Source organism: Rattus norvegicus, chromosome 7 (genome assembly GCF_036323735.1).
Source record: "Rattus norvegicus strain BN/NHsdMcwi chromosome 7, GRCr8, whole genome shotgun sequence".
In the NCBI taxonomy this organism is placed as follows: domain Eukaryota; kingdom Metazoa; phylum Chordata; class Mammalia; order Rodentia; family Muridae; genus Rattus; species Rattus norvegicus.
This window is the reverse complement of record NC_086025.1, coordinates 109,097,017-109,109,793: the sequence shown is the minus strand read 5'-3', so window position 1 is coordinate 109,109,793 and position 12,777 is coordinate 109,097,017. Positions and strand designations below refer to the sequence as shown.

The 12,777-nt window shown below is 47.7% G+C and overlaps 2 protein-coding genes across 2 annotated transcripts in view; one reads left to right on the top strand and one right to left on the bottom strand.

Moving 5' to 3' along the window:
• Positions 1-6,353: 6,353 nt before the first annotated feature.
• Ly6l (lymphocyte antigen 6 family member L) lies at positions 6,354-8,434 on the bottom strand. The gene is made up of 3 exons (NM_001408784.1): positions 8,320-8,434; positions 8,109-8,225; positions 6,354-6,769 (listed from the first exon to the last, which is right to left on the bottom strand). The coding sequence occupies exons 1-3, from the start codon at positions 8,399-8,401 to the stop codon at positions 6,546-6,548; spliced, it is 423 nt and encodes a 140-aa protein (NP_001395713.1). The 5' UTR covers positions 8,402-8,434; the 3' UTR covers positions 6,354-6,545.
• Positions 8,435-11,952: 3,518 nt separating this feature from the next.
• Positions 11,953-12,777, top strand: part of Ly6cl1 (Ly6-C antigen like 1) — a 94,884-nt gene continuing 94,059 nt past the window's right edge. The window contains exon 1 of the mRNA XM_063264151.1: positions 11,953-12,084. The gene's annotated coding sequence lies outside the window, so the exon portion shown is untranslated. The remainder of the gene's footprint in view (positions 12,085-12,777) is intronic.

Here is a 12,777-nt window from a genome sequence, read left to right as displayed (position 1 = left end):
GTAACAATGTATAACAATGTTGCTCCTTTAATAACAATGTAGCTCTTTTGGTTTCGCACAACCCTCTACCCTAACCTGCCTGTACCTTTACTCTCCCTCTAAGGCTAATGGACCACACAGGCCCTTTTATGAGGTATGTGGTGAAGCCAACATTCTTCTCCTTGGATATTCCTTGGATGCAACATGGGATGCTCCTCCCATGAACATCCCCCACCCCATCCCTGCCTCAGGTCATTTGGGTGTTTTCAATGGATCCTTGTTCTCTGCCTGAGTCACTGTACCAAAACACAACCACAACCCCTTTCCCAACCTGGCTGGGCCCTGGGAGAGAAAAGAAGGTACCAGGAGGCACCTTCCCAGATTTCTTAAGCTGCACCCCCTGGGGCCTGGCAGGAGGGACAGCTGAGTTACACAGCACCTAGAACTAGCACCAGCCCGCTTTTCCACTCAGCTTTAGCCTGAGCTTGGGTTCTTAACGACACCTAAGGATGTGCTTGGCTGGGATGAGCAGTGTTCCCAGCCCAGCCCTGAGGGGGTGGGATCAAGTACTGAGGACCCTGAGGGCAGTTTGTTTTATCAACAACACAAACTGGTCAGGTGGGCCCCTCAGGTCCTCACAGTGCAGGTGACCAAATGCCCCTGGGTGGCTCAGTCAGGTCTGTGAAGAGGAAGCTCAGTGGTGACCTTCCAGTTCACTGCTTCCATTCAAAGTGTCCAGATCTTATTGCCCCAGAGCTTTAAATTGGAAATTAATAGTAAAAAAATGCAGCTCCAGTTTCTCAGATTCAACACATTTCCCTTGAGAACATTTGTAAAGTAGCTTGAAGGGATGATTGAGAAAAATCTGACTTCTATCTGGAAGCCTGAGCAGCATATTTATTGGGAACTATAAAGGTTAATATTCAGTTAAGGGGTTCATTTTTTATTTTGAAATAACCTTAGATTTATTATTTTTTTTAAAAAATAATTGCAAGAAAGCTCGATGCCTAGTCCCCACACCCATAACCCTTGTATTTGGGTGGAGGCAGAGGATCAGAAGTTCAAGTCCAGCCTTGGCTATATGAGACCCTGACTCTAAAAACAAAGCAAAAAAGTTGAAAAAACAAAAGAAAACGAGAGAAGTGTAAGAATTATTCTGTACTCTTTATGTTCATTTCCCAAACACTGACATTTCACATAACTACAGAGGAATTATCAAACTCACAAAATTAAAACCTAACACAACCCCAATCCTTGTTTGCAGAACCTTCTCGGCTTCTCCCCATTCTTTGACACCTGCTCCCCACACCTCCTCTAGGCTTCACCTCACTAGCTTGTCCTACCCATGCCTCTTAAATTCAGAGCAGGACCTCAGACTTGACTTTTTCGATGACCTCCACCCTTTAGGAATGTGAGGTCTCGTCTCTGTGCCTGCCCTCTGAATGCCATCCCATACTCCCACCCCGCTCTGTCCAGGGCTAGCATGGCCATGACCTTCCCTTATGTCTCAACTTCTCTCCATTAAAACCTGTAGCTTGTGACTATGATATGTGGTACATCATGTATGTGTTTCTTTAACACATGTGGATTTAATCTGTTTAGAGTTCATGGATTCTGGACCTCTCAAGCATTTACTTATGCCTTTCTCTGAGATGAGAAAATTTTCCTACTTTCTTGCCTGTCTTTCTTCCTTGGGTCAGGGATCCACCTCAGAGTCTCACAGGCTGGGTGAGCCATTCCACCACTGAGCTACCCCCACCTCCACCCGCACCCCCAGCTGTCATTTCCTCTAATGTTTCTTTCTGCCCATGCTATTTCTCCACTACCTCCCCCAGACCTGCTACACACTCATCAGGATTTCAGGTGTTAAGCTGCTCATGTCTTCCCTGTTTCTTCTGTCTGTGTTCAAGTCAGCTGTAACTTCCGAACTGATGTTGGACCCTTTTTTCCCTTTTTTCCTTTAATGGCAGTGGTATCTTTACATAATTTGCTTACATCTAGACATTATTTTATGTCCTATTACCTTGGTAAGCTTTACGATTTCCCATGCATACCTAAATCATGTAAATGTGTGTGTGTGTGTGTGTGTGTGTGCATATGTGTCTATATGTGTCTATACGTAGTGTATATATGTGTGTATGTGTATATATACACTTATATATATATGCACTTCCCATATACATATATGTATATAAATATGTGTGTGCACGAATGTGTCTACATGTGTCTATATATAGTATATATATGTGTACATGTATATATGTATATACACATTTCCCATATACATGTGTGTGCGTGTGTGTGTTTATGTGTGTATGTGTGTGCATATGTATCTATATGTGTCTATATAGTATATGTATGTGTATATGTATACAAAAATATATATATATATACACATTTCCCATATACATGTGTGTGTGTGTGTGTGTGTGTGTGTGTGTGTGTGTGTGTGTGTGTGTGTGAAGATGCTATGTTTTCTTAGCATCCCATCTTCCATGTCATCTCAGCCCTGGCATATGTTATCAGTCTCTTTTTGTTTCTGTGATAAACCATCCTGGGCAAAAGCAACTTACAGCAAAAAGACTTTATTTGGGTTAACAATTCCAGAAGAAGAGTCTAGAATGGCAGGAGAGCCATGGCAGCAGGCATCTGGAACAGGGAGCAGTCAATAGCAAACACAATGCAGAGGGTGGGAAGGAGGAGAGGGAGGGGCAGGGATGGTTTGGAAGTGGAATTAGACCATGAACTCTGAAAACCTGTCCCCCAAAGGACGTACTTCCTCCAGCAAGGTTGCACTGCCTAAGTGTTCCATCTCTAGCATCACTGCCAACCGGGAACCAAGCTCACAATTCCTGAGCCTATGGGGGATGTCTCTCTCTCAAACCACCTCACATCTATTGCGCACTGTACTGGCTGGATTTGTGTGTCAACTTGACCCAAGCTGGAGTTATCACGGAGAAAGGGGCCTCCCTTGAAGAAATGCCTCCATGAGATCCAGCTGTAAGGCATTTTCTCAATTAGTGATCAAGGGTGGGAGGGCCCATCATGGGTGGTACCATTCCTGGGCTGGTGTCTTGGGTTCTATAAGAGAGCAAGTTGAGCAAGCCAGGGGAAGCAAGCCAGTGAGTAACATCCCTCCATGGCCTCTGCTTCAGCTCCTGCTTCCTGCCCTGCTTGTGTTCCAGTCCTGACTTCCTTTGGTGATGAATAGAAATGTGGAAGTGGAAACTGAATAAACCCTTTCCCCCCAACTTGTTTCTTGGTCATGATGTTTTGTGCAGGAGTAGAAACCCTGACTAAGACAAGCATTCTTGTCCTTGTTATTGAGGTTTGCACAGTCTTTATTTAGTCTAAGAAGTGAATTTGGTGCTGTGAAGCTGAACACTTTTGACTGTGATGGACCAGTGCCTTTGCTTCAGCAGACACTGTGGTCTGTGTTGCAGGTACTAATCCACCTGCTATGGATGATGGCACCGATCAACTCAATTTCCTAAGCCTCGGTAATGTTTGGACCCACTGCTGGCCTGAAGCCCTGTGATGGGATTGCTTCCCAAAGACCCATCCCTTGATTGCTTCAGCCATTTTGCTGTTATCTCAACTCTCTCCTTTTGGCTGGAGACCTGGAGCTGTAGACAGCATGCAAGGACACTTTCCACCCATGAAGAAGTCAAATCGGGTTCACAGGAAAAAGAGCGAAGGCAGCCCAGAGTTGACTGCAGTCTGGGTGCGCGGACCTCAGCCCATCCACTTGGAGATGTGAGTTCCCTTCCCTCAGACCTTAGGCATTTGTTGTTTGGTTTGGTGGTGGCCACTGCTGTCTGAACTTTTCCTATCCATGGGCCTCTGCCTCCTGAGTGGCTGAAATGAAAGGCTTGCAACTGAGTTTTGAGTTAAAGCCTTGAAAGCTTCCTGCCACACTCAGGCTATTAGGTGCTTTGTGTATGGCTTCCTCTGCCATTTGTATGGTCATGGTTGTTTGACCTTTAGTTTAACCTCTTGTCTAACATGTGGCACATGACTACAAATCCATTTTTACTACCACCAAGTAGCTGCTGGCTCTGTCCAGAAGAGGAACTTAGGCACAACTCCAAAGGGTGTAGAGTAAGTGATACGGAGGTTGGGTGGATGAGCTCCCCTAGGGATCAACTCACCAGTGATATTGCAGTCAGCTGTCCATAGGCACTACAGGGAAAAGTTCTATGGTAAAACTACAATCTGATCATGGCACATAGAGAGAATAATTTACCAGGGAGGAGAAAACAAAAGCCAAAGTCGGGGACCAGCATTACCTGCAGTGCTGTGACTGGCAGCACCTGTCAAGATTATTGTGACAAGCTCGTGCATCGAAGTGAGTAGATAAAGAAGCGAGTCAGCTATGGACCGGAGGAGGGTTTGCCGTGCGATTATTCTAAGTTGGGCAAATGGTGCGAGATTCTCTCCTGGCTGCACTGGGGAGGCATTGTCTTGGCCTAGGCTGTGTCTGGAGAATTAATCCATTTCACTAAAACTACCCTAATCTTTGCCTACTTCTATCTACAATTCTTATTTTGAAAAGAGCCTCTCCACAAGGCTACTCACAGTGTCTTCCCTGGCTCCTCTCCATGCTGGGAGTCTTACTTGCTCTTTTCTTGGTAAATTTTGCATTCTCTCTTCGCCCACTTATGTGAGACATAGATGTATGAGACCAAGAACTCCAAGGCATCTGTCTCAGTTTGAATATTGATGACTATTGATTGGCTGGGCACCTTAGAACCTCGATCAAGCACATCTAGGCTGAGAAAGGCCTTGTTGATCTCAAATACCCGCTTCGCCTGCAACGGACCCTGGTGACACTTGTATGTAATATTTTTCAAGACAATTTGGCTCCAAGGAGGTACCCAGCCCATGCTATCATGGCAAGATGGTCCTCTTAGTACCTGCTTCCTTAGCATAAACCAAGGAGGATATCCGAGGCCTGGTACCCAGAGACTCCCAGCATCCATGACCCCTCCCCTGGGTCACTAAGCAGTGGATTTGGCACTACTGTGGTCAGTGTGGGGAGTGAGTGGGACTAAACTCTGTGTGAAAACCCAGAACTGCAGAGAAGGTCTTGCTTTAGTCGGGGACCCTGGGAACACAGACGCCGGACCACTGAAGGGCTATGGGATATATCAATCACTGGTTAGGAAGAAACTGCAGGGTCCTGGGTGGAGGTTATAATGTACTCCCCACCCCCAGCCACCTCAGCTGAGAGTGTAGTACATGAACCTGGAGAGCAGGGTCAGGGAAGCAGGCAGGTGTGTGTGGACCAGAGTGGTCAGATGTAAGGATCTGGGACTAAGAACCCACACACACCCAAAGGCTGGGACTGAATCAGAAATGTCCCCTACAGGGTCAGGTTTTAAACCTTTTCCACCAGCTGGTAGGAGTATTTTGGGAGGCTGTGGAACTTTCAGGAGGTTGGGGGTGCGGGCTTGAAGTTTTCACCTGGACCCTGGTCCCAACTCCCCCTCTCAGCTTTCTAGTCCATTCTAAAGTCAACAGCCTGCACTCTCACTGCAGGGGGCTGGGCTCCATAGTGCCTTCCCTATCATGATGGGGCAAACCATGGGCCAAATACTTTTTCCTTAAGTTGTTGCTGACTAGCCATGTGGTCACAGCAGGGATAGAATAATACATCTGTCCCATACCATGGGCCTCCCAGCAACCTCCCTGTTTTCTTGGGCAGGCACTTCATGGCCAGTAGAGCCCACTCGGCCTGACCAGCCTTAATCAGTCTCCTCACCGCTCTCTGTGCTTCTTACCTTTGCCCTTACCCAGGAACCCTTCCAAGGCCAGGTACTAGTCATGTCCACCAGGCTTCACTTTCTGCAGTGAAGCCACAACCAGATGTGTTTTTAGACCACCTTGGCATTCTCTCCTGTGTTGTGGCACTCCAGATTCTGTCCCCACCCCTTCCTCATACAGTGGTGAGTCAGCCCTCCCTGGACTCCACATCTGAGTTTGGATTGCAAGCTCACCCGCTCTCCCTATGCTGGACCTCAGGCTTCAGGGACAGCTCTGTGTTGAGTGTAACTGTCTGGATGGTTCCTTGCAGATCCTGGCTGCTCTAGCCATAGAAGGCTGTACTGAAAGCTGGGTCCCTGGGGCAGTGAGGCATTGAAGGATCAGGAGCCAGGCTGTGGGGAAGCAGCAGTTTACTGTCTCTGAGGAGTGAGATGTCCCAGTTCCCGTGCATGAACAGGGGACACAGGAAGAGCAGTGTCAGAATGTCCTGCACCTCTGGCTTCTTCAAGTCCATCTGCCTCTCATAGTGTTTGACCGTGTGCTAAAGGTCCAGGGCTTTCTTGAAGAAGCCCGTGGCCTGCTTTGGAAAAATTCCTTGTCCATCTCCATGAGGAGCAGAAGGGTTTTATTCTTTGTGGGCCAGGATGTTAGGTAGGAGCAGGCTCCTGGGTCCTAAGCAAAGGGTATGGTGTCCTCCCTTCTAGCTCAGGGACTGTGCTTTGCCTTGTAAGTCCTGGAATGGATGAAGGTGGGGTTTGAGGCTGTGTGTGTCAGGGAAGGGTATCCCAGGACAATGTTTCTCACAACAGGATGCAGAAGAGGCCCAGACCCATTGGCAGCAGGAGCCTCCCTGGTAAGGCTCTGAACCCCTCCCAGCTGTCAGGTGCTCTGTTGCAGTGATCCCACGAACAGCATCGTCTGGTGATCCTGGCCTGAATATTTTTCACTGACCACTCAAAGAGATCGTTGGAGTTGGGACAAGTGATGGCACAGCGCTTGCTGATCTGAGTCCTGCTCTTTGTACCTGCAGAAGAACAGAGACAGCGTGTGATCCTCGAACCCTGAAGCTAGAGCGGATGGGAGGGGGGCATGCAGTGTGGATGGCTGGATCTGGCCCTGCTGCTGCCCTTTCACAGCCCAGACCCACAGAGTATCTGAAGCTCTGCTCCTCAGAGTCACCACTAACCTGGCAAAGAGCTGAGGGGTCTCTGCACAGCCCCTGCTGACCCAGGAGGTGGAGTAGGCAAAAACAGAAAAGACCTGGTTACCAAAGAGTACATTACTTGGTGGTCTAGAACTTGGGATGGCTAAAGATGTTCTAGCAGAGCTTGTGGCCTCCTTGGAAGCCCAGAACAGTCCTCCCCTAGTGAGTGTGTCAGAATCTTCCAGAACACTTAGCCCCAAAGGAGTCCTGAGAGCCCAACCCCTGCACAGGGCTACCAGTCGTTACTCCCCAGCTCAAGATCGACTGACTAAAATCTTTGATCTGGGGTTGGTGGGGGGAGGGACAAAGGTGAAAGGCTAAGAAAACTTACAGAAAGTTTCCAAATCTTCAACTACAACAAATCCCTTCTCGGTAATAAGAAAAAGAGACCCTAGGGCAGGACTGCCACTGGTGAGAACCAGCTGCTCTCCTTGGGAGAATTCCACTTGGGAAATGGTGGCTTTAACCTGACATAACATAACTACAAAAGGAGGAAACACTTAAGAGGCAGCCTGAAGTACCTGTGGATATTACTGCGAAGGACAGCCCTGCTGGGGCTCAAACTCTACTGCACCTTCCAGGGGTTTGTCCTAGGCCAGCTCGAGCCTTTATTCTCAGCAATAGGCTTGAGGAAACAGGAGATGCCTCAAGTTTAAAAATTACTCTGTAACAAGGCTCAGGACTTTTACCTCAGAGAGGAGGTAACTCTGAGGCCTCTGCAGGGCCCCAGGGAACTAGATCCAGGTCCAAGTGACTACCTCCACCATGGGTGTGCTCATTTTCATATTTTTTCCTTTCCAGGGAGAAGGGACAAGTAAAGTGTTGGCTTTTGTTCCAGTATCCTCAGGCTGATATTACCTCAGGTCCCACTGCCTCTACAATTCCGAGTTATGCCCTACATGTGGGGGTGGCCTTGCCACACCCATCCCTCCCTGCCTGTATCATTTGGGAATTCTATGTCACATCACACCTTTTGTCCTGAGGAGAGAGCTCTAGAGGCAGTGACATATGAATTGACACGGAAATTGGACGAGAAAAAGAGCAGCCACATTCAAACAACACCTTCCCGTATTGTCCAGCACCTACAGGATGCAGTGTGGAACCAGGACCCTCCCTTGCCAACCGGCCTGAAGATATCCAGGCCGGAGAAAAGACTCACTCGTGTAAAGAAGAACCTCATTGCTCACGCAGACTTTTTCGCTAGGCTGGCACTCCATGGGATGACACAGGCTGGCCCTGCGAACCTTGAAGCACTGGAAGCAGCTCAGATTTCGTGCTGTGGACAACAACGTGGGACAGTGGGTGGGGAGCACAGGCCAGAAGCCCCTCCCACCCTTCCCCATCCTCCTCCACCCCTGTCCAGCCCTTACCTGGCACTACAGTGGCCATCAAGCCTCGGGTGAGCTCCACAGACACCAGAGATGCCCAGAGCACCAGGAGCGGGCCGGTCATGACTCCTGGGAGTGGCAATTGTGCTTGGATCCCACACAGCCAGGGGCCGTGCCCAGCAACAGCCCAGTGCGCCCAGACTGTGGTTTCTGAGGGAGGAGCTGCAGCACTTGCTGGAATCTGCATTCCCTCCTCAAAGGCTTCCTGCCCCATAACTCATTCAGGACTACACATGGCCGAGGCTCCCCCTGGTGGTCCAGGCTGCAGTGTTCACCTGAATCTTCTTACTTAGTCTGCCTGGTACCCATCTTACTCAACTTCCAACATCCACACTGCCTTTCCTTCACTATCCGATTCTTTATTCACAAAGAAAACAAGTGTCTTGCCTTTCCCCACCAAAGTGGATCAATAAAGGCTCCATCTCTGGGTGAAAGGAAACACTGTCAGAATCCAGCCAGTTCTGTTTACTTACATTGTAAAGTAAAAACCAATATGTTATATTATCCAACGTGAAGCCTTACTTCAAATGACGTAGCTGAACCAGGTGGGGTATACCTGTGATTCCAGCACTCGGGAGGCTGAGACAGCTAAACATAAGTTTAAGGTCATTCTGGGCCACACAGCAGAAACAATGTCTTAGGGTTTTACTGCTGTGAACAAACACCATGACCAAGACAACTCTTAGAAGGACAAGATTTATTTGGGCTGGCTTACAGGTTCAGAGGTTCAGTCCATTATCATCAAGGCAGGAGTGTTGTAGCATTCAAGCAGACGTGGGGCTCCAGGAGTTTAAAGTTCCACCTGTTATTCCAAAGGCAGACAGGAGAAGACTGACTTCCAGGCAGCTAGGATGAGGGTCTTAAAGCCCACACCCACAGTGACACACCTCCTCAGTCAAGGACAAAACTCCTAATAGTGCCACTCCCTGGACTGCACACATACAAACCATCACAAACATGAACAAGCAATGGAAGAAAATTCAAAGCAGCTTTTCAATCTTCAAATTTTGCAGCTTCATGTGCTGAAGTCCTGAGTCCCTAGGGTCCCTAATGTCTCGGCCGTATTGCCACAGGGCTATTAATGAAGTTCACCTAAGACAAAGTGGGACCATTAGAGCAGATCTTACCCAACTGGAATGATGTCCTATAAGAAGAGATCAGGCCATGGAGGTGTACAGAGACAACCAACTGAACGCATGGGGTGAAACGCCACCCGCTGGTCATGGAGAGGAACTAACTCTGCCCCCAAGGCTCCCTGGCTCTTGCCTCCAACCCTCTTATACCCAGTCTGGCCTTGAACTTGAGATCCTTCCATGCTGGGATCATGTGTGTGTTCTCCATGCCCTGCTCTCCACAGCCTCTATTAAAGGGTTTACCTGGAAAAATCAGAACCATCAGTAAGGTTCTGGAAAAAGTAGGAAGAGCTAAGGGGGGAAAATCAGCCAAAAGTCTGGACATGAGGTCAACACACAAAGGCAGTGTGGTATTTATAGATTACTGATGAAGAGCAAGACCAAGTGAAGGGAACACTTCTTTTTACAAGTAACCTAAAGAAGAAGTGGACACCTCAGAATAAGTTTAAACAGAGTGGCACAAGAGGGACATTAAAAGCCATGAAAAAAATGAAGTGGGCCTGAATAAATGGAAGGGTACTCTAGACTTAAAAATAGGAGGGTTTTTTTTATTTCATTTATTAATTAATTGATAATTTATTATTTATTAATTGTATGTTTATGTGCACACGTGCGTGTAAGAGGTGCATGTGTGGAAGTCAGAAGGCAACTTACAGGAATTCTCCTTCTCTTGTGTGAATCCCTGGGCTCCAACTTAGATTGTCAGGTGGAGGGTGGAGGGTGGAGGGTGGAGGGTGGAGGGTGGAGGGTGGAGGGTGGAGGGTGGAGGGTGGAGGGTGGAGGGTGGAGGGTGGAGGTGGAGGGTGGAGAGACAGAGGAGAAGGAAGGGAGGAAGGGAGGACAGGGAAGAGAGGGAGGGAAGGAATAAGGCAAGGGTCAGCTCCTACTAAAATTCACAAAATTCACAGGATTTTGTGGGACAAGACTGTAATCCCAGGAGTCTGAAGGCAGGGGCAGGAGGGTCAGAAGTTCAAGGGCACCCTCAAGTTCTTAGCAAGTTCCTGATTTACTTGAGATCCTGTCTCAAGGGAAACAAAAATACAAAACAAAAACTAGTACAATACAAACAGCCGCACGGGAGCGAGCAGAGTCCCGAAGCTCATACTCATGTACATGCTCAGGTGATTTGTAAGGGTCGTGGCTTGTCTGTCTGTGGTGAGAACAGTGTTTGCACAGCTGGGGCTGGGGTAGCTGGGTAAATTCAGAATCGAGTGATGCTTCCCTCACACATCATACCAATGAAATAAAATAAAATAAACCCAAGTACATCCACAGTTTCACCCAAAGAGCTTAGCTGTAACTCAATAACAAGTTCTTTGGCTTTTAAGGAGGAAAGCTGCACCTCCCTCAGGTTGCTTGTTTGTTTCAGATAATTCCCTTCAAAGAAAGCCACATAGACCCAGCCCAAATCTCCTATCTTCCTCACCAGACCCTAACCTTGCTGACTGCCATGCTAAATTCTGCCTCTAAGGGAGCTCCTCTCTGTAGATGAATGGGGTTGAGTCTGGGCCCTTTTCTGCCCCGACATAGGAGCTCAGCCTGCAAAGTCTCCCTTACTCTCCTGCTTTGTTTAGAAAGATGAGCGTTGGGACTCTCATTTCCTCTCTTCCTGTCTTTCCTGAGCCGTTTCTTTGGGACAAACCCACTGCGTTCAGTAACAAAACTACAGTCGTCGTTACCAAACAGGAAAACTCCTTCAACCTAGATTTGGTGATGGTGTCTTAAACCAGACTACAAGAAGGAACAGAGTCCCTGGACATGAGAAAAAACCTTAAGCTTAAGGTAGTAGTTGTGCAACAACGTGAAATCCCAGCACTGGGGTCGTGCAAGCAGGAAGAGCATGAGTCTGAGCCCAGCCTGGGCTGGAGAAATGGCTCTTAAGAAATGGCACTTACTGTACAAACAGGACATGTGTTCATAATTCCGGTGCCCAGGTAAAAAGCCTCCTGTGTCTGTGCTGACTGTAACCCCACCTTTCCATTGCTCCACAGGAAATGCCACTCCACTCTTCACCCCCTCCCCCAACCCCTGACAATCTTCTCTCCACCTTTATAAATTCATCTGTTCTGAATACTTTGTGTAAACAGAGCCAAGCAGTGCACACCTTCTGTGCCTGGCTTCTTTCACATATTCTAGGGCGCACCCCCAGTTCCCACCATTCAGTACTCTGTTCCTTTTTATAACAGAACCATATCCCATTGTAGCATGACTCTAGGTGAATCAGCCTTCCCTCGGTGGGGGGGGGGTTGGGTTGGGGGGAAACAGTGGACTCTTGGACAGGTGATTAACAGGTCTAAGTGAATGAAGGCTGTCTCTTGGCCAGGTGATTAACTGAGTAACTCTCTTCAAGGGCGGAAGGGAGGACACTGATACAAAATGTTCTAATCTTTGGAGCAACCCAGAATGTCCTATCTCTTACCAAGGCCACAGGTATTATATTCTTTCTACTAGGCCTTAAGTGGTGGCAAACCAGATGTGTACCAGGAAGTGGGGGGGTGAGGACTTGGAAGGGAAGTTTCAATAAAGGATCTGCACCTTGCACTGAATCATCTACAAAGCTGGTAACAGAACAGAACTTCTGAGACTGCAGAGGTGAGAGTGCTGCAGGCTCAAGGTTAGTGCTGTTTATCTTTACCACCCTAAACAGTCATTCCATGGCCACTGCTCCTCTAATCTAACATCCTGTGACTAACAGAAGCTTTAGGAATGCATTAATAAAACCCCAGCTTCCTCCAACCAGGAGTCATCAGACACCACCTGGAGTCTATAGCAGAGGCGTCCTGAATTCACTGTAACCTCTTCACCTGATGTTTTAACTCGTGTTGAGAAGTACCTCGATTTAGGGCTTTTCTTTTGTCCTTAATATAAAAACTTCATCGTATTGATCCATGGAACTTGGGGTTGTTTGTTTTCAGACCCAGGGTACAAGGAACTGAGGTGCATATTTTTACATACCAAAGCAGACCTGGCCTCTAAATTCTCCCAGCATCCCTCAGTCCTTACCTGGCCTACCCTGCCCTCAACCCTGAACTTTCTAGCCCAGAGGCTGGTTGCCCTTCCCCAAAGGCTGTTCCCTATAGAATCCAGACATTTTGGTCTCTGCTCCCCTTCCTTCTCTCCTCTCTCCTCTCTCTCTCTCTCTCTCTCTCTCTCTCTCTCTATGACTTTCTTTCCTCCCAGTGATATCTCTGGCCTTGGTCGTTGGGGGTCAATATATAATAATATTATATATATATATATATATATATATATATATATATATATATACTTTTTAAAAAAAATCTGACTTGAATTGGCTCATTTTACT

What these genes read in the sequence shown, in the direction of transcription:
- Ly6l (NM_001408784.1), bottom strand. Translation starts at nt 8,401, where the DNA reads ATGACCGGCCCGCTCCTGGTGCTCTGGGCATCTCTGGTGTCTGTGGAG. An exon ending in GATGGCCACTGTAGTGCCAG is followed by an intron (nt 8,226 to 8,319) that starts GTAAGGGCTGGA and finishes TGTTGTCCACAG; the next exon opens with CACGAAATCTGAGCTGCTTC. An exon ending in TGAGGTTCTTCTTTACACGA is followed by an intron (nt 6,770 to 8,108) that starts GTGAGTCTTTTC and finishes GTTCTTCTGCAG; the next exon opens with GTACAAAGAGCAGGACTCAG.